General features: G+C 33.1%; 2 protein-coding genes and 1 long non-coding RNA gene across 3 annotated transcripts; 2 read left to right on the forward strand and 1 right to left on the reverse strand.

Moving 5' to 3' along the window:
• The first annotated feature begins 3,625 nt into the window (after positions 1-3,625).
• Positions 3,626-5,777, forward strand: LOC133698712 (uncharacterized). Its single transcript, XM_062121741.1, has 5 exons — positions 3,626-4,245; positions 4,353-4,491; positions 4,652-4,713; positions 5,115-5,253; positions 5,493-5,777. Exons 1-5 carry the CDS (start codon positions 3,695-3,697, stop codon positions 5,628-5,630), a joined length of 1,029 nt encoding a protein of 342 aa, XP_061977725.1. The 5' UTR covers positions 3,626-3,694; the 3' UTR covers positions 5,631-5,777.
• A 1,262-nt stretch (positions 5,778-7,039) lies between these two features.
• LOC133698711 (probable ubiquitin conjugation factor E4) lies at positions 7,040-15,305 on the reverse strand. The gene is made up of 16 exons (XM_062121740.1): positions 14,301-15,305; positions 14,003-14,207; positions 13,589-13,740; positions 13,252-13,501; positions 12,978-13,130; positions 12,385-12,588; positions 12,129-12,241; positions 11,907-12,021; positions 9,839-9,928; positions 9,489-9,692; positions 9,293-9,388; positions 9,090-9,212; positions 8,030-8,122; positions 7,724-7,888; positions 7,542-7,631; positions 7,040-7,450 (listed from the first exon to the last, which is right to left on the reverse strand). Exons 1-16 carry the CDS (start codon positions 15,128-15,130, stop codon positions 7,271-7,273), a joined length of 3,063 nt encoding a protein of 1,020 aa, XP_061977724.1. The 5' UTR covers positions 15,131-15,305; the 3' UTR covers positions 7,040-7,270.
• A 1,496-nt stretch (positions 15,306-16,801) lies between these two features.
• Positions 16,802-21,467, forward strand: LOC133698958 (uncharacterized). Its single transcript, XR_009843216.1, has 3 exons — positions 16,802-17,223; positions 19,863-19,972; positions 20,980-21,467. It is a non-coding gene; the product is annotated as an uncharacterized LOC133698958 (long non-coding RNA).
• Positions 21,468-21,864: the final 397 nt, after the last annotated feature.

Genomic DNA, 21,864 nt, shown 5'->3' on the forward strand with positions numbered 1-21,864 from the left:
AATAAATCCTAGAAGAAAACATATAGTAAAAATAACTTTTTGTTTGAAAGGACATGAACAAGAGTGGTATCTACCTTCCCTTAAGTGACAAATCTCTTCCATAAATCTCTTAGACCACCACTTAATTTAGGATTCCTAGTTTACTTTATTTACCAGTGGCAATCCTATTCTCTTCTATTTTCTCTTTTAATTTGGAGAGTTCTGTATTCATCATGATGTGACAAGAAAGATGAAAGCTGATGAAACTATTAATATATAAAGCTAGACTTGTTTCTAAAGGGTTTAAACAACAAAAAAGTATGTGTTATTTTGACACATATTCAACTATGTCAAAAACAATTTTTATACGAATGTTAATAATTAATGTTGCTACTAACATCTTAAAATATATCAAATGAATGTAAAAACAATTTTTTTTTAAATGGCAATCTTGATAAGAAGGTTTACATAGAACAACCCGAGGGTTATGTTATTAATGGATAAAAAAAGAAAGTATTTAAGTTTGTCAAATCATTATAATTTAAAACAAGCAACTAAGCAATGACATGAAAAATCTTAAAAAGTTATATTGTCAAATGAGTTCAAAATCAACAAAGTTGATAAATGTATTTATATAAAAAAATAAATGTTATGTCATTGCATGGCTCTATATTAAAGATATGCTTATTTTGGGCAATAATAATGACATATTCTAGCCTAACAAGAAAATATTAGCTAATAAGTTAGGCATGAAATACTTGGGTGTTGTATATGTCATATTAGAAATAAAAGTTTTTAGAACATTTGATAGATTAATATTGTGCCAATCTTATTATCTTGAGAAAATTCCCTATAAATTTTTTAAAAGTGATAATAACATGGTGAAAATACCAATAGACATAAGTGTTCATCTATCCAAAAATAAAAGCAAGGGAAATTAATTGGAATATATTTAGATAATTGAAAGCTTGATACATGGTATGAACTGCATGAAGCTTGATATTAAATGCTCGATTAGCAAACTAATAAAATTTACCAATATCCCAAGTATGAATTATTAGAAGGCAATAAAAATAATTCTTAAATATTTGAGATACACCTTGGACCATGAGTTATACTATACTGGATACCATACAATACTAGAAAAGTATAGTGAAGCTAATTGAATAACACTAAGGACAAAATCAATTAGTGGATACGTTTTCATATCAATGGAGCTGTTATATTATGGAAACCTTCTAAGCAAATATGTATCGCAAGATCCATGATGAAATCAGAGTTTATTGTTCTTGATAAAGTTTGAAAAGAGGTTGAGTGGCTACAAAATTTTTTAAAGGATATTTCATGCTAGCCAAAACTAGTATCATCTATTTTTATCCATTGTGACAATTAGTCTGCATTAGAAGAGCACAAATTTATATATATAAGTTTAGACATATATGTCATAGACATAATATCATTAAACATTTGCTCTCAAATGAAGAATTCCTTTTTTTTTTTCCTATCATTGTAAAATTCTTTTATATATTTTAGGTTTAAGAGATTGGACAATAAAAGGGCAATTTGAAGGTTAAAAGTTATAGTACTTTGCTTAATTAATGACAAACTTGTAGGCAATTTTTGTTTTGTTTTCCTTGAATATATATTATTGTTGTCAAAATCACGAGCTGACTTATAAAATCATATAATTTTACGAGTTAATTTGTATCTATTTGCAAAATCGAACTAAAAATAAAAAATCAATAAAATCGAACTTAATTCGTGCAAAATCAGTAAACACGGTAAAATTGGTTCGAGTCAGCAATTTACATGATGTATAAATAGTTTCAAAATCCTTTTCCTTCATCTCTGTTAAACCTAGACTACCAGTTGATCCTTCAAAATCCGTATCCTTCCTTTTTGTTAAACTTCTTGTTTTGAAATCAAGTAAGTTAGTGTTTTTTAAACTTCTTGTTATATTGTCTCATACTCTCATTCCTTTTCTTCCCTATATGAGTCTTTTCTGGTCCTCCAATTCCAATTTCATAATCGTCTCCCTTCAGGCCAGTGATTCTAAAGAGAGCTACTAAGCAAGAAAGTGAAGTGAAGAAGAAAAAAACAAAAAAGACGCTCTTTTGATCAAGTTAACTCTTTATACCTACCCTATAAATTCAATTAAAAAGAATGAATGGATGGAATTTAATAATAACACTTATATTTTTCTTTGTTTTAGTTATATAAAATTGAACATAAAATTTCAGATAAACAAAGTGCTAGATTTCTAAATATTTTATAAGCGAGCTAGTTGAAAAAGTAAGATACATGAATTAAAAACTTGTAAACAATAAAACAATAACATTTTAGAAGATAGACAATAACAAATGAAAAAACCAATAACGGTTCAAAAGACAAACAATAAAAAGTGAAATTTGACCATAATGATTTTTTTTCTTTATTTTAGTTATACACAATTGAGCATAAATCCAAATATGATGAGGAATTCAGCACCACACAACTCTGTGACCTGAACGACCGACAACATGAGATCTTTGTCATGTAGAAAGTAGATTTTAGCCATCTCCGGCAGCCAACATCTAATCTAATTAACCATATCAATCGATTAATAAAAAAAAATAGTAAAAAAGAAAAAGAAAAAGAAAAAGATTGGTATTTAATTATTTCAACTGCCTCACGCCATATAAAAAAGAATAGCCATATATATCAAGGTTAAATTAGTTAAATAGCTTTGCATGTCAACATATGTCAAGGCTTTAGAGTTGTAGTTATATTATAATATTAATAATTATGGGATGATTAGTAAAGTTAATGAGTGATAAATAAGTTATTATAACTAATTTCAGAGTTGAATTGATTTGATTCTTGAACTAATGAATACATGGTATCTAAAAAAAACACCACTAACAAGATGGAGACTCATGATATTGAAGATGATTTAAAGATTTAAATTGATGTTAATCCAAATAATTCAAAGAGTTTTAAGTTAAATATTGTTGATAATATTGGTGTTAGTATTAGTAGAAACACTAATGTTCACAATATTAATGTTGGTACTAATAGTAGCAGTAATAACTCTCTAGATGATGATGATCTTAATAAATGTCTTAGAAAAAACGAGGAAGATGAAGGCAATGATACTGATTTTAGTTTACATGACACACTAGCAGATTGTTTGTTTTAAATTTATTAATTTTTAGTTAATGAAATTCTATGGACATAATTGTATTGGATTATATTTTTAAGTCACTTAATCTATATATAAATCTTTATTTAAACTATATACTTTAAGGCGTTTAAACCTTTCTATTATTTATTTTATTTTTGTTATAATTATGTTATATTATTATTTATTACTTAACTGGAATTATCAATATATAATTAGTTAAAAAAATTTACATCTGATTTTACAATCTGAATTTACATTGTATTGTCAATATATAATCAATTAAATAAATTATATATAATTTAATAATATAATTTATATTGTATTTTTTATACCATGATTAAAAAAAACATTTTTGATAACATTACGATGTTAAATGAAATTATGTGGACAAAGTAATAAATAAATAAAATTAGGGATGTAAAATTGTAAAATTTCTACAGTACATTCTACTCTCTTGTTTAGTATTTTTGCTGTGTTGTGATGTGCCTGAAGCATACCATTCTTCCCCCCTCGATAACTTGAACCCAACAAAATCTCTCCCAGCCCCAAAAAATGGGAGCCTGCAAAACCCTTATCACCACCTCTCTTACTTCCCTCCCAAAACCCAAAAAACCGTTCTCTCCATTCTCCAAAACCCAAATCCTAACCCGCCCTCCCTCTGTATCCTTCACTCCCTGCATACAACACAGCAGGCCTCGCTCTTCAACAGCAACCCAATCAGATTTCTCATTAGACCCCCCAGACGACACCGTTGAACTCCTTCTCACCAAACGGGACGACGTGTTACGACTAATGAAAATGGAAAGAAGAATAACAAAAACCCACGACGACACTGTCATGGGTTCTCCTTGGTTTCCTTATTTCGACAGGTTCAAGTGTGGAGGTGTGGATTTGAGTAGCAGTGAGGTTTTGGAAGCGGTGGGGCCGTATATGATGGAAGAGAGAAAAGAGAGGATTCGAAATACGGTTAAGAATAGGAGTTATTCCCTTTGTTTGGTTGTTGAAGGATTGACTGATTTCGGAAACGTTTCGGCTGTGTTTCGGTCTGCTGATGCTTTGGGGTTTCAGTCTGTTCATGTCATTTCTTGTGATAGCTCCAAAAGGTGCTGCTTCGATTCTTTTTGAGGTGAAAAAAATGGTTTTTTTTAAAGGTTTCTGTCAATGTGTTAATTTTGTTTTATTAATGCTGTTTGTCTTGGTGGTGTTACAGGTATAGAGAGAATAGGCATGTGAGCATGGGAGCAGAGAAATGGTTGGATATTGAATTATGGGATTCTGCTAAAGACTGTTTTCAAATTTTAAAATCACGTGGTTATCGGATTGCTACCACTCATGTTGGAATCGATGCGGTAATGAATCTTTACTTGTTCCTTGGAAAATGGTAATTGGCATTGTTCTTAACTGTGATTGTAGCTAGTAGTTTAAACTGTGGAGTGTCTCTGGCAATTTGATGCGGAATCGTTCTAGCTGTGGATACATGTATGACTGTTTCTGTGCTGTGCTATTTAGGTATCTATTTATGACATGGATTGGTCATGCCCAACTGCAATAGTTGTTGGAAATGAGAATAGGTAATTTACTTCCTCATGCTTTATCATTTTATCACAAAGTTAATGCTGGAGGTTTTATTTTTTGAGCGGGGGGCTATGTTTCCATTAGTGTTGATATTCGAAAAAAAAGTTTTCTTGGGACCTCGGATTGTTGCAATAGATTTAAGGAAGAAAAATAATAGAAAACTACATTATTCTTGCTTGATCTTAGAAACTCCTTATGAAGCTCTCTTTTGTTAGATTTTATCTCTAGCAGGTGATTAATTGATACATTAAGCTTTTTGATATCTATAGTAAGGATAAAGATATAGACTGCTTTCTAACTAGTTGGCATCTTACTGATGGTTCCTATATCCAAAAGAAATCTAGAACATTTTAGTTGTTGTAAACTTTAGTAATGATGGTTGAGTCACTACTTGTAGGGGAATTAGTGAAGAGGCTCTGGAACTGTCAGATTTGCATTGCAGTATTCCTATGAAAGGCATGGTCGACTCTTTCAATGTTTCAGTTGCTGCAGGCATCCTCATGCATCATGCTGTTTGTGACAGAACTTCGCGCCTGGTAATGAATACTGATTTACATTTTGTGGCACAGGAATCAAGGACCATTTTTTTGTTTAGTATTATTGATTTTGTTTTGTTCATTTAGTACTGACTCAGCTTGTGCATTGATTTTGTTTTTTAAAATTTAAATCGGTAAGCTAAACCTATGTTTCCTATAGTTAGCCTTTGTCTAAAGTTCACAGCCTGATTTATTTTTCTGTTGGACAGAAACCATAATGTTGCGCCAAAATTTTGCAGGGCTCTCATGGTGATTTGACCCCGGAAGAAACACAGATCCTGCTTGCTGAGTTTTCACTTCGTCATAGCAAGAATATGATAAGCATTGCTCATGACTATGCGAAGCGAAAGGCAGCCACTCCCAAGCCAAAGCTGTGACAGAGACAAATACTCAATGTGTGATTTTCCTTTGGTTGGATGTCTGCAAATTGAGTTTTGGAATTTCTGTAGAAGTTACTGCAGGAGGTACAAACATCATAGCCAAACTGTTCTAAGACAAACCAGAGAAGGCGGTGGGTTTATTGAAATTACAGGATTTCTTCTGGTGCACTGGAGAACACACCAGCAAGAACATCAATGAGTGCTTCATAAGAGAATGCTAAACATGATGATCAGTTGGTGACTAAGGCATCAGTCGAGTCAAAGATTATCTTGGGCTCACCATGTCAATTTGTTGTACTATGTTAAGCAGGAAGATACGTTCATTGTTCCATCTTTGCATCAGCTTTTCATAATCTGAATTTTGTTTTGCTTATGAAACAAGGGAAGAGAATAGTATTTTAGATTTCTTATGTACAAATCAACCTCACACTATTCTGCTCGACTTCAAATTTCAGTTCTCGCAACTTGGTTTGGAGGCAAGAAGTTCATGAGCCTAGCCAAATGGCCACAGCTCTGTTTCTGCAATGTACTGAAGCGAAGCCTATTTGCATTAGGTTGTTGGCAGAATCTTTCTGGAGCTACTGGAAAACCTCCGAATGGAGAGATGATTCACCTTCTTTAGCCTGCAATTATGTCAAATGCCTGTGTAGGAAATGCATCGCAATGGATTAACCTAACAATTTCTGGCATGGTTAATGCAATGCGAGGAAGTTAAATGAGCGCATCAGCATTTTCTATGCATTTTGAAGGTGAGGCATTAGCTGAACAGCATCTGAACAGATACCACGTGAAATTGAAGTTCCAGCTATATAATGGTTCCTCAGCCATCCAAAGTACAACATATTCTACAGTCCAAAATATGTCAGGATGCAGCGCTCTGATGTCTCACAGGACTCTTACCTTTCCTCGTGCATTTCATCTCTTCTGTGCCCATCCAAGCCTAGTCCTCGGGCCTGTACTGCACATAATTTGTATGATCTTCAACCAGCAGGGCCGAGTTGAATATTGCAATCCCTTGTTATTTCTTTGGGATGACTCGTCTCACATCTCCACAATCACTACACATATCCTGTGTCTGATTCTGAGATGCTTGGCTTATCAAGGGGATTGATTGCACAGAACTTGTGCACAATTCGAGTAGCAACAGGCATTTTCTGGTTGCTCTAGGTATTTGGTTCCTACCTTTTTTTTATACAAGAAATGGTGATATTTACAACTTGACGGTTGATGGTGATCGAAATGCCAACCAGAAGAATCTGCAACCACCAAAAGTGGCACGGCAAATTTATTAGGGAATTATTTCTGTTCTGGTGCATTACATGTTGTCCTCACCAGATCTTCTGAGGATTGTTAGCGGAGCACAACCTGATAAAAGCAATGCGAAACCACACCTACAAAAATAATACTTGAACAGAATCCACGCCATTGTTAAATAAATTAAATACCTTTCATACACATACTTAATACACATCCAAGAACATTCAACACTAGTCTCAAGATAAATATTGTATGTACTACTGCCTATAACCTTTTTATGGTCAGCTGCCACCATCATTGATTAGTGGAACTCCTTCCATTTTTGCTGCAAATATGAAACCCAGCTCATCATTCCGTCTTCAAGAATCTACAGCAATGTTCTAATCAATCAACATTTCTTCAGTTGTGGTTTGGATTGTATCTTTGGCCCTCTGCAAGCTGAAGTCTTCTCCGTGCCTCTTTAATTCTTGGGACCTGACGAACTCCTTTATTCTTGCCTTCAACTCAGTGTTTGGAATCAACATGTCCACAGTAAGATGGGATCGGTTGAAGGGGTCAGTCTGCACTCACATGAAATCAATTTGCAAATTTAATCAAAATTAGTATCCTTGTCACCAAATTTGATAAAATGAATGAACAAGTGAGATGTACATTGTCACTCAGAAGATGCCTTTGAATGACAGGCCTATCAACTGTGATTCTTGAAGAAGGTAAGATCACCGGATCCTTCATCAAAGTGCACTGCCAAAAAAAAGCATAAAAGATATTTTCCACGTACAATTTATGGACCCACCAAAGATATTGTCCTTCCCAAAAAGGTATAAGAAACCTACCTGAATTGGATCAAGGAATTCATCTGGTATCTCTCCAAGGGCAGCTTCAGCATCCATTGCCTCAGAAGCTGCAACCCTGGCTTTTGCACCAAGTTCAATAAATTCCTGGATGACCCTCCCATCTTCACCAATTCTCCGAAGGACATCAACAGCAGCAGTAAATAACTAGAGCAGAAAGCAGTGTCACAAAGTATTCAATCAACTGCTACATTTCAGAACAGAACGAAACCAAGGACATTCTCTCATGGACATTTGATTCTAATAGTTAATGAAAAGCTCATGGAAGTTTTGCAGCATTGAAGTTACCTGCTCATTGTATGACCGCCCATCCTTCGAGATGGCAGCTGGGAATATGTTTTCATTATCACCCCTCGCCAAATGAACATATATACAGACAATCTTCAATGATTCAATAAAGACTGTTAGGTTTATCATAGAGGCTCAATGACATTATATACAATATCGTACTGATTCCTCCAGTTAGCTTGGTAAGATGATTCCACATTTCATTCTCTATTGATGCAGAATTAATAGATGCAGAGATTCACTCAAGCAAGGCCACAGTAACATGACATATTAAAGAATTGGATATCACAATAGTTTTACTCGTCAATGAGCCAGATAAAGCTCATCGTAAAGCCACATATATAATATAGCATGACCCCACTACATTGCATCTAATAGTTATTCGATCCAAGGTTTAGAGTCCTTGAGTTTAAAATCAGAGCCTTAGTCAACTGAATCAGACACCTTGACAAGCTTGAAAATTCACAACCAGAGAAGCATTTATAGTATAGTCGAATTGGCACCTAACCTGCATATATAGTCATTTTCTCAGTCAACCAACAAGGTGAAACTGCACAGTTACCTGCCTGACAGCCTCAAACCTAAACTTTGGTACCACTGAATAATGACTCCACTGAAGTAGGGTACTCAGGAGAATTGGGAAGAAGTCCTAACCATCAACTTCCTTTTGTATGAAGTCACTACTCTTAAGACTTGAACCTACACCCTTTGGTTGCAATCTAAGACTTTTGCCATTGTATAAGCAAAGTCCTCTAAACCAATATGTAAACCTAAAGGAAAAGAAGCAGTAGAAGAAAACTCAAGAAGAAATAGAAGGGGGTGGGGTACAATCATGCTAAGCAGCTTAAGATATTGTTTTGGACACAAACAACGAGAAAGGGGTAAAAAAAAGGGGGAACAACAATCAGGAGAGTTCAAAAGTTCAAATTTGAACATCCTGTTAACATGTTAAAATAACTGTTTTGAACAAAACAAAAAGGGGAGAATGTAGAAAAAGGAGAGAAGTGACAGCAGTAGCCGGAGAGAGCTCTCCAGTTAGAAATTGGAGAATCAAACTAACCTGCTCAAGCAACTGTTTTGGGCGAAATTCATACTTTTCAGGGTCTTTCAGGGTAAGGGATTTCCTTTGGGGACCCACAAGTTGTAACAAGAAGTAATTGAGCATGTTGGCCACTCTGTCAACCTGGCAGAAATAAATATTTATCCTAATTGTAAGCGATTACAACATAGATATGGAGGGTCAAAGGCATAAATATATCATACCATCTCAGGGAGAAGGAAAGGTGCTGTAATCTGTTTTGATGTAAATGCCAGCATGCTCAAATCTTCATTTGCCAACTTCATGTCAATGCGGATGATCTGAAACAGCCAAGATATAGCTATCCAATTAAGCATATTTTGAATTCATGATAGATGTGTGCATGAATACATACACATATGCATTAGCACACAAACTGACATTCTCTTGGGAATGGAAAAGGCGGGTTCTCTCCTGCCTCTCTTGAGCTGGTCTTCGCTCCCACTCTGTGGTGTTGGACATCTCAGCTTCTAACCCTTTGAGTTCAAGAATTTTGCTCAGACTTTCATCAAGAAGATAGATGCTATCGTTGATCAGGAAGTTCAAGAAATTCAGATAGACACCCTTTTCCTCTTCCTTAGCAATCTGGAACAGCATAAAACAGTCAAATTTGTGTCCGAATGTGTGTGTGTGTGTGTGTGTGTGAGAGAGAGAGAGAGAGAGAGAGAGAGAGAGAGAGAGAGAGGAGTGTTTAATCCACTAAAAAGAGGTGAAATACACAATTGTTCTACCTTTCTCCAAATATCACGATGACTAGGGACCTGCCATAGATATTCAAGAAGTTCGGCAATATTATGCCGTATGTTGAACTTGTCATAGAACTGTAACATATGGGACAAAATCAAGAATCAACATGTAATAAATGTAACAATGATAATTTTCAACATCAAGACAGCAAATTATTAGTTACAACAGTTTAGAAAATAAGTGAAAGGTAAATGGACTTGGAACAAAGAACTGATGAATTAGAAAAAAAATCTCAACATACAGCTGCCGGGATGTGGATAGTTGAACAGAATACTTTGAAATGCTCAATTTACCCAAACCAAGCATGGAAAAGGTAAAAAATAGAAAAGGATCCCTACCCTGCATGTGCATACCCAACATACAATGCACCCAAAAAAGGCAAGGTTTCTTTCACCATTTATTTGGACAAATCAACCATCTAACTGGACACTCCTTGACTCTTATTCAACAGTCAGGGGATGAAACCAAAACATCTCAGTTAATTAATCTAACGAGCAATCGAAGTTCTACAAAGACCATCTTCCCATGTTTATATCCTTTTGACTCATATTTTTCATCTACAAAGCAAGTAATTTTAAAAAGTAATCAAGATATTCAACACATCAAATCTTTTTATAAAGAATAGTCTAGGGGTGATAAAAAAAAAAAACTTAAAAACCAAAAAAAAAAATTAGCCAAAAAAAACCGAACCGATAAAAAAAAACCAAATTAACTGATTAGAAAATCCAAGAAAACATTCGGTTTGGTTTTGATTTCAAAAGTCTAAAATTGATTGAACCGGACCAAACCAAACTGGTTCAACCAACACCAGAAAGAAAAAAAACAGTATAAATATAAACTTTTCTTCTAACCCTAGAGGCCAAATCAAACCCAGCCACCCCCCTCCCCCAAACTTTCTCTCAATCTCAGTTCTTGCGTCCCCCCCTCTCTCATTTCTATCGTTTCTTTTCTTGTCTTCACCACTGGAAATAGATGAAACAAGGGAGAGGGTGAATTTGTGCCAACAACCCTTGATCTTTAAAAAGCTTTCTTTTCCCATCTTATTGTCAGGCAGTGGGTGTTGGTGTTTTGTCACCATGGATGGTGGTAGCTGGTGCTAGCAACAATTAGTGATGACAGTGCGAAGAATGATGGGAGGCAGTGAGGACTACTAGAGAGACAGTGCTGGAGTTTGGTTTAATGGTGGTCTTGTTTTCTTGGGAAAAATAGGGGCTGATCATGAATGGAAGGAAACAAAAATAATGGGTATTGCTGGTCTTATGGGAAAGGTTGAAGATGATGCATGTGTTTCTTTGGTTTGTTGGAGAGAAAAATGATGGCTGGATCGGATTTTTGCAGTTTTTTACTTCAACCAAACCAAACCAAACCAAACTGAAATTGGTTAGTGTGAACCAATTTCGTTTTTTAATTTTAAAAAAATAAATTTAGTCTGGTTATTTTTTAGGTAAAAACCATGAAAATGATCACCCCTAGAGTGGTCTAGTCAATCGGACTTGAAATAATTGTCCCAGAATAAAATCATATTGATCAAAGGCTGAGAGGACTTAGATTCAGATGTTTAAGCATCGAAATCCAAAGAGCAGAGACTCAGATAATGGTCAACAGTGCACCAGAAATCGGAAGATAACTAGAACTATTGCTTAAATTGCACAAGAGTAGGTATTCTGAAATCTAAAAGCAAGGAGTAAGTGGTTCCAGAATTCCTAATCCGCATATTAGTGAAAAAAAAAAAAAATCCTGCTGTTTACAGCTGAAGTATGATAACGCAAGATAACATCCAGTCCCTGCCAATATCAGCCCAAAAGCCCTTACTTCTGGGAACTCTCAAGCTAAGTTGTCAAAAATACGTTTAAATAGAAGTGTTTCCTTGCAGGATCTTTCTTCTACCCATCTATAATAACTGTGCATCCAATAAGAAAAAACTGCAGAGTAAACCAGCAAGCCTTGAAAGGCAATGGCCTAAAATGAGTCCTCCTTATTCCTTACTGTATATATGCACCCTAACACCACAAACAATCAACTCTTAGAAACTCAAATATTAGGGCAAGTCACCTGTGTGTGAGAGCCTGTGAGCTCAATGTCAACATAAAGCTTCAAGAGGTTCCTCACAAGATACTCAAGTGACAATTGGTGCCCTTCAAATAGAGAAGCTGTAGCAGACGAACCACTGCAAATGATAAAACCAAATGCTGTAAATACCAAACTTCAAGTTATAAATTTCAATCAAAATTTCCACAATATTCTTTCCTTGCAAAGTGGAATACAGCATATCACCTTCTCCGTGGCATCCAGCAGTTCAATACTTCAACCATCTTTGCTCTTAAATAAGGGTTTCTAATATATGTAGGACTTGCCATGAACATGATAATGAAGTTCATAAAATCATCCTGACCAGCAAGTACAATAGCGAAAAAGAACACATCAACAGGGTAATTGAATTTCTTAGATCAGCTCTTGCAAAAGAAAACAAATTTCATGTATTGTGTAAAGTGCAGAAATACATGGCAAAACATTTTATAACGAAGCCTACCAGTAAGACTCCATCCAAAGCTTTTGGAATCCGAGAGGCAAATATAATTAGTTCCATGGCATCTTCCACAAAATGCTCCGGCATTGAGGCAAATTCCTTTGGGCAAGTTGATGGAAGAGGCATTTTAAATCCACCAACCAGGCTAACCAACCAAACCAACATCAACCGGTAGAAAGAAAGTGCACGCTGAATAAGTGCTCCATCCTTAAAAAAAGAAGGAGAAGTAAGATCAGCAGAATAAAAGGAATAGCAAGCTATTTAAATTTACAAATTCAATTGGTATGTTCTACATCTTCAAAGGATGAACATGCCATTAAAAATAGAATAGAGAGAAGCGCGGGTTAGGGATAGAGGAAAGGGAGTTTTCCAAATTAGAATGATTAAGTTCGACATGACCCCTGACAAAGACATGACCCCTGACCCAAGAAAATAAAAGAACACCCAACTGTCAGAATCATCTTCCAAAAGTGACGTGATCAAAACTTTAGATCTCAAACCCCTGTCACCTCACAGGAGAACAAAACTAAACACAAACTTTTAATGTTCAAGACTAGCTTCCAGGATGTCAAGTGCAGAGAGAAGAGGTCCGGTACCCTTAATATTTGAGCTTCATAACAAAGCTTTTCCTGTGAATATAACTCTATATCTTTCTCAAGACGGTCAATATCCTGCTGCAGCTGCTGAGACGGTGTCTGCTCCTGCAAGGCTTTAAAAGTGGAGAGCATATCTTCGCATCTAGAAATTTCCTGACATGATGTTTATTCATAAAATTAACTTAAAAGGCAGATAAATGTTTTCATTTGTCAATCCAGGACGTGGTAACAGATTTATAAATCCTAGTCCAGATATAAAGCATGTATGCATTACCTGAACTAGATGCTTAAAGTCAGACAATGCTTTTAACAGACCCAAGTTGAGCACCCTTGCAGTCATAAAGAAGCACTCACAAATAAATGAGTATTTAGACTTTTCACCACTTCTACCAGAACTGGTGGCTTCTTGAGATTGTACCAAGCGATTTTCAACATCATTAGATTGTGCAGAGATATCAGTTTTTCCAGGAGTATTAAGCCATTGAGTGATTTCTTCTGATGATGCAAGCAGAGCTGTCAACCCTCTAACTTAAGAAGAAAACAAATAATTAGGGACACCAGGAAAACCAATAATGTGATAAAAAAAATATATACAATAAGCAGTTCATCACCTTAGATCCAAACGGTTATTGTGAAACACGTAATTTGGATCAATTTTGTTCCTTTTTGACAAATTTGCATCTAAAAAAGGTTCAGATAGCTTAAGCATGACAGCACTTAGATTGATAAACATGCCCGAACTTGCACAAGATAAAGGATCGACCTGTGACAGTTACATGATACCATGTTAAGCTACAAAAACAAATCAAGTAACCTGAAAATCATTCACTCAGGAAAGAAAAAACTATCATGCAAATTCCAGTTTAGCAAAAAGATATCAAGCTGTTCCTTCTCTGAAGAAATTAAACAAAATAAATAACCCACATGTTGATTCATATGCCATGTATTAATCAAGATAAAGCTTTTGACAAATCATATACACTATAACTACAGTTCAATAAGTTCCATGAACAGGAGAAATCTACCTGTATGTGAGCTCTTGTCGCATTTCTATTGATCACCTCAGCAAGATACTGAAGCACGCTCTCACGAGTATCACCATTTTTAAGAAGAGCAAGAAGCACTTCTGCTAATCCATCATATAAATTATTCACAAGAGTCTTAATTGTAGTAAATGAAGATAACAAATCAGCAGGTCGACGATTTGTTGCATCAGAGAAACACTGCTGCCTGGCATTTTAACAAACAAATAAACAACACATAAATAGCACAAACACGAGAAGAAAGAAAAAAACCAATAAATAAACAATCACACGCTCTCACCCAACATCCGGCTCGCTCTTAAAAATAGTATTATCAGGCCATGCACTAATATGAAAAAAAGGACCCAAAATACTTGTCATTTCAATAACTCTCCCATTTACATATGCCCCTGTCGGAATCCACCACTTATGACTAACAAGTGATTTAGCACCGACATTAAAACTAACCAAAAACAATAAAGCCCTTAATGGTTGTTGAAAATTCCCTAAAACAGAAACCTTCAAAACAATTCCCCTCAAATCCTCATATAAACCCTTCAAAATCGGATCCAAGCTATCAAAATCCCCTTCTCTAAAAAACTCCTCTAAAAACCCCGGCGGCGGTGGCTGAATTCCGCCACTATTAAACCCATCAACCATCGCAAAAATCAAGGGCAGAACCGGAGAAACATTGGAATTCCCGCTCTTTCTAACAACACTCGAATCACCCCCAAACAAGTCAGGATTCCCTAAATGAATCCTGCAATACGAAACCGACAACTTCTTGACTTGCTTGATCGACAATTCCAGCTCTGATTTCACATTTTTGTCCTTCATATTGGCGATTTTCTTCAACTCATCAACAGCACGACGGTAGCAGCCTAAGAGGTAATTGAAAGGAGGTTCCGCGTTAGGGCTTTGAACAGACAATCGATCGATCAAGACACGTTCGATTAAGTCGCGAGTGAGTTTCAAGTCTTTTCCTTCACTGAGAATCTCAGCTGCTGTCATTTCTAAGTAGAAAATTCGAGGATCAGAGGAGTCGGCGAGGGAGACTGAGAGGATTCTGCGGAGGATAATGTCCTCGATTTCTTGGAGAGATCTCTGAGGTTTATTTGAGGTCGTTGCCATGGTGGATCAAGAAGATTCTTATTTATTTATTTATTTTTCTCGGTAAACAGAGACGGAAAGCGAGAGAGAGTTGGGGTTTCGGCTTTAGACGAGAAGCATTAGTTTGGTTGGGAGTACAAGGAAGGAGACGCGGAAGAGTGTTTGGTCTCTGTTCTGTGTTGTAGAAGAAAGTGAACACTTTTTTCTTTATATATATGTAATAAGGGTTGGAGAACGGTGTCGTTTTTGTCAGGTTGAAGAGGTTTGTGTTTGCCTGGAATTCAACGAGGGGGTTGGAGCTGGACATCCATTTATTGTACAAAAAAAATTATAAATAGAAGCTAAAATAATTAAAATTTAAATTGAAAAAATTTAGTTTAAGATGAAAATGAATCAAAATAATTTATATTTTATTTTTGAATAAAATTTTTGTAACTAATTTTTCTTTGTATTTATCTATAGAATTATCAAGAAAATATTTTATTTTAAAAAAATCAATTACAACTAATAGATTTTGTGCTTGGAGTATATTAACAGCCTTCCATTTTGTAAAAATAATTCAATTTCAATTTTAATTTTAATTATTTTTTTAAATAAAAAACTTAAAAAAGAGATAGATTCTTAGCAGGTAATTGAATCTTTATCAACTACATAAGTTAAAAAATGAGATAGATTCTTAGTAGGTAATTGAATCTTTATCAACTACATAAGTTAAAAAATCATTTCTAGAAAAAGTTTATTTTCTTTGTTTATCAACTCTATTAATTAACATATTCACAAGAATTATTTTTTTTAATAGATAAATATATTCAAAAAATTCTATTTTTTTTTTCAATAATAATATTGTAATCTAGCACATCACTTTTTAAATCTAGAAATCTATATCCAACAATATTTTCAGTATAACCAATAAATATATAATCAAAAGTTTTTCAACTTATTTATTTCTCTTTATTTAGGTAACATATTCTTTTTTTTTTAATTTCATCATTTAATATTTAATTTTTTTTTATAATTGGACTTTGTGATTTTTTTAAATTGGGTGCTTCAAGTTTAATTACTCGAACCATGAATTTTTTTAAAAATAATACATTAAAAAAACTTCTTTTTTTTTTATTTTTAATTGGGTTATTCTTATTATGTAATTTTAGACAACGAGTTTGATAGGATTTCAATACTTAGCTCTAATTAGTTTTTTTATATATTTATTATTAACAACTTTTTATATATTTTTTTTACTCATTTGCAGTACATGAACATTATTTTTTGTTCAAAAACTTATCCAGCCCCACAATGAAACACAAAGTTAGTTAAGGTTATGTTTATTTTTACATTTTACAAGTATTTTTAAAAAAAATTATTTTTTTATTTTAAATTAATATTTTTTGATATTTTTTTGATTATTTTGATGTATTAATATTAAAAATAATTTTTTAAAAATAAAAAATAATATTTTAATATATTTTTAAATAAAAATTACTTTGAAAAATAATTATTTTTAATATTAATAATTATAAAAATATTATTATTAATAAAATTATTTTAAAATATTATTATAAAAATATATAAAAATATTATTTTTTATTTAAAATTATATTTAAATTTATTTTTAATATTAATAATTTAAAAATATATAAAAAAATTAATTTATATATAATTTTTTTTTTAACTTTTTAAAAAGAGCTTTGAAAACGAAACAGCTCTTCACTTCCTAGAATTTCAATCAGTTCTCTCTTGGTTGCAATGTGGTGCGATTTTAGGGGGTTTCGGATGGGATTCGCTCTCGCTTCTCCAGGCTTCACATGGTTGTGCTTGGTCCATTTTGACTAGGATTCGTCATTTGTTCCCGTCTCTGCTGCTTTTCTTATGGGGTATGTCTGTGTCACTTTTCTTATTGGGTATGGGTAAGCTGGGTTGGGTTCGACTTGAGTTTCTCATGGTCTTCTCAGCTTCCTTTATATTAGCCAGCGTTTTGGGGATAAGGGGTTACCAAATTTGTTGTGGCTGTAGACTTAGAAAAGATAGCTCGTGGTGATGATGGTGCATTAAATTCCTTGCCACCTTGGCTGGGTCCTTGCTCCTTCAACAACATTGGAAGAGCTACTACAAATTAGGTGAGATTAGATGTTTGGTTGCATCTGGGCAATTTATCCCTCATTTGTGCTCTCAAGGTAACTGATTCTTAGGAGTGTAGTTAGTTTTTGTCTACTGCTCTGGTTTGGTTTGCCATTTGTTTTCCTTTCATATAACTTTTTTTCTGGGTGTGCTGTCATATTGGTTCCTATTTGATTGTTTTTTGGTATTTTAATTTTGACATGCTACTGTTCTTAGGCTCCTCATACTTTTACATCTTTTATTTTAGGTTTGAGGGTGTACTTAGGTTTGTTTTGCAAATCTTCTTCATTTGTTTTACGATCCCTGTCTATTAGGTCTGCTTTCTCTTTCCTCTTTCCATTTCGTTTCTCGCCATGGTTTCTTATGCTACTGCTTCTTTACAAGCTTTCCTTTGTTGGTTTCAAATGACTTTTTGCTAATACTTTTCGTTGCTCATTTGTTTTGGGGCTTCCTCGCTACTCTGTTACTCTCTTTTGTTGTGGCTTTGTGGTTTGCTCATTCTATCTTGGAGGAATAACTTTTGACTCGCTTTGCTGGGGATCTTTGTTTGCTTTTTGGAGTTTTTCCGTTGCCAGGCTCTCCATCTTCTCTTTTCTTTGTGTTTTTTTCTTGGCAATTGTTCTTTTATTCATCTTCAGTTGCTAGTGGGATAATGGATTCTCTTTCTGAGCTCTGCCTATTGAGATTGTGCTTTTTTATTTGGATGGACTTTTAGTTTGGCAGCTACAGATTGTGTTTTTTTATCTTGGTAATTGTTCTTTGATTCATCTTCAGTTGTTAGTCGAGAAATGGATTGTTTTTTTAGCTTTGCCTATTGAGATTGTGTTTTTTGTTTGGATGGGCTTTTAGTTTGGCAGCTTCAGAGCTTCCTTTTCTTTGTAGGTTGATTTTACCAAAAAACAATATCTGGGCTTTGAAATAAAAACATATCTCCTTCCAAGGATTATAGAATATAATAGAATATAAATTCAAATTCAAATATATGCACATGATCATATAGATCTTCTGATAATCATACATGCATTACATTCACAAATAAATTTACAAGAATTAGTTCAAAAAACAGGTTGTAGCTTTATATTTTCATGTAACTCCTGTAGAACCAAGTCAAATTTCCATCCCAACTATTAACGCATATAAGCTTTATCAATCACATATAAGCCCAAGTGGGCTAAGCATATCCATGATGGTTGGAGGTGCTTAAATTAGGTTATATAAAAGGGTCTTTGATATAGCCAATATCAGTTATAAAAAGGTCATGTATCTTCTTTCTACACACAATAACCTTAACGTTTGGGATAAACTAGAAAATTATTTCTTCTTAAAGACACAATTTTTTTAGACAATTACCTCAGCATATAATTACTCATAGTAGAAGGTATGTATCATATTAATTTTCTAATATGCTTATATGCTTGACATATTAAAGTTATTTTATATTTGGTATCAGAGTCACCTTTCTGCTATAATAATTAGTGTTAATTTGATTCTATTTCACCTTTCGGCTATATTAATTAGTGTTAATTTGATTCTATTTCTGTGATTATAATATACCTATTTTGTGTGGATTTTTAATGTTGAGATTTCAGACACTTGATTTAACACACACACACACACACACACACACACACACACACATATTGTCATGAATGAGGATTTTTAATTTGCTGAAGGAACTTATTCAATCTATGCTTACTATCTCAAATGTTTGCCTTTTCAGTTTATGATTATTCAATCTATGCTTACTATCTCAAATGTTTGCCTTTTCAGTATATGTTATCAAAGTTTTGGGTTTCGGTATTGTTTGGCATATGGTTTCCTTTCCATAGCTGCTCTTATAATTCTAATGGCTTGTGGGTTCTTTACTTGGTCTGATTTATTCAAATGTAAAGGCTTTAAAAAAAAAGGTTCCTTGAAGAATAAATGGTTATTGCATTCAGTGGTTTAGGACTTATTCCATTCTCTCTGTTCAATGGATTGCCCCATATCTCAACAAAGATCTAGATTTTTTAAAGCATGTTACAAATGGATAAACAACTTATTTAAACTTTATTTTTAGCACCGTTCTGAAAGACAACTTGCAATCCATGTGGTTAACATTCTTTCAATCTTAGCCTGATATATTCATTTCATAAGTTTAATTATTGATTTGTGTGTTTTATCCATTAAAAAATCAAGACGAGTAAACATTTTGAGATCTATTAATATATTAATTTGTAGAAAATTGCTTAAGAAAAATCATGACACGATTTACATGATTATTAAGATATATTAAATTAAAGTTTTCAGTTGATAATTCAGCAATCAATTATCTATAATTTTATGAGACCATCTGACACGATCCAAGAAAGGTTTTAACAAGAAAATTCAGATTCTAGAGTAATTATGCATTCTGGTGTTTTCCTAAACTTGAAGGGTTGTTTTAAATATATAATGTTGAATCAAACCATGCAATGAGATCTTTTAGCAAAATTTGAATTAAGAATCTTTGGCTTGACCTTTTAACAACCTATCAAGTTCTATATATTCTTTGTGATTGGTGGACTTATACCTTAACTTTATATCTCTAAAGTGATGGTTTATTTTGTATCTTTCCAGTGGTGAGTTTATTCATTTTTGTATCTCCTTGATTGGATAGCTTAGCTTGGTGAGTGAAAACATTCATTTGGAGCTTTACAAGTTTCATTCCATCTCGGTATCACTCCTGGTAACATGCACACAATCACCTTCAAACAAAGTTGCTTAAAGGTATTTACTCATAGTTGTCACCCGATATGTTGTTTGCGATTTGCTCCGAGTTATCTTTTAAAACACAAGAATTTTTTTTTAATCAAAGCAGCCCTTGAAAGTAGATAAAAAAAAATGCATGCATTGTTAATGCATTTTTTAACAAGAAGAAAAATAAAAAAAATAATTCGAACCATATTTTTTAAAAAAAATATTGAGACATCGATATGTCAGATTCACCCCGGTCAACTCGGGTTTGGGCTCCAAATACACGCCTAGGTCATTGACCCAACTTGACTTAATTATTTTATTTCTTTTTAATTATCTTTTATTTAATTATATAATAATAAAAATAGATGCTCATAGAAAAATAACCAAACATATTTGAAAAAAAAAGATATTATAGGCTGTAGAAAAAGAATGTTTGCTAAAAAAAAATATAAATATAATCTTAATAAAAAAATAAACTACAATTTTCACAGTATTTTAAAAAATTATGCTACAAACTAAAAGACATGAGGTGTTTGGATCGCTCTTCATATGAACAATGAACCATGCACCTTATGTGCTTTTTTATTTTTTATTTTTATTTTTGTTAATCAAGCTCTTTTATAGTCTAATTAAAAGATATTAGGCTTGAAATTATAGTAAACATTCAACATTTAAAGATAAGGAACTAAAATTAAAACACAAAAAAAATTTAAGGTTAACCTCACATTAATGATAATTTTTATTTTGTTTATTTTTCAGTCATCGAGTTAGAGATAGAAGAGAGAAAATCTTTAGAAAATGGTAATGGTGTAGATCGGTTTGCCATAATGTGAATACCGAAATAGAGGATCTTATTGTCAATAAGTTTTTTTTTCGAGAGAATTTCAATAGATGTGATTTTTCCCTCTAAACATTGTGGAAAAAGTAGAATGGGTTTGGTTTAGATCTAATATGTCACCATTTTAATCTTAAAAAAAAAAAGATATCATCTTGAAATTTTATTTAAAGTCAAGCCATGTTTTCTATTGATTGTCCAGGTTATTTTTGGATCTGTCAAGTTGACTGGATCAGAACAAGACAACTCTTATACGATTTAGTTTTAAAACAGTGATATATAAGAAGTCAAGTCGAGAGATTTTAAATTTGATCCATTGAGTGTGCTTTAAGAACAATACCAAATAATTATCTATAACTTAGATATGTTTTATTACGTTCAACTTTTTTTGAATCTGACTTATAGCACGACCTATAATTAGTGACAACTAAAATATATTTTTAATTAACTTAAAAAATTAAAAAAAATCAATTTATATAATATATATTTAATTATTTAATTTTCAATAAAATAAACTTAAAATTAAAAAAAATAAAGGAAAAAAATATTGTGCGCGGGCTTAGAGGCCCAACATGCTTGGCCCATTAAAATTCAAGCCCGACATAGAACCATGCTAAGAAAGGACCGGGCTTGGGCCATATATATATATATATATATATATTTTATTATTTGATCCTTTTTTTTTTTTAAAGAGTATTTTTCAAGTACTAAGGAGGTGGACAGGAAAATGATGGGTATTTTTTTACCCAAAAAATTAATTTTTAATATAATTTTACCTAAAAACACCTAGAAAAGACTTTTATAACCTAATAAAGAAATTCATCAAATAAAAAAACCCCCAAAATCAGTTAATAAACACAAAATTAAATGGAAAAAAAATTCTCTCTCAACCCAAATCTATTTTTTCCAATAACTTAGAAACCAAAATCACCTTGATGACATTTCTCATGTTAAAAGGAACTCTTTAATACTAAATTTAACTATTTTTACTAAATTTAACTATTTTTCTTATCAGTACCGACCAATCTTTTTCTCTCTCCTCTCTAAACTCAAGAATTGAAAATTAAACTAAATAAAATCTTAGACT

This window comes from Populus nigra, chromosome 7 (genome assembly GCF_951802175.1).
Source record: "Populus nigra chromosome 7, ddPopNigr1.1, whole genome shotgun sequence".
NCBI classification, from domain to species: Eukaryota; Viridiplantae; Streptophyta; class Magnoliopsida; order Malpighiales; family Salicaceae; genus Populus; species Populus nigra.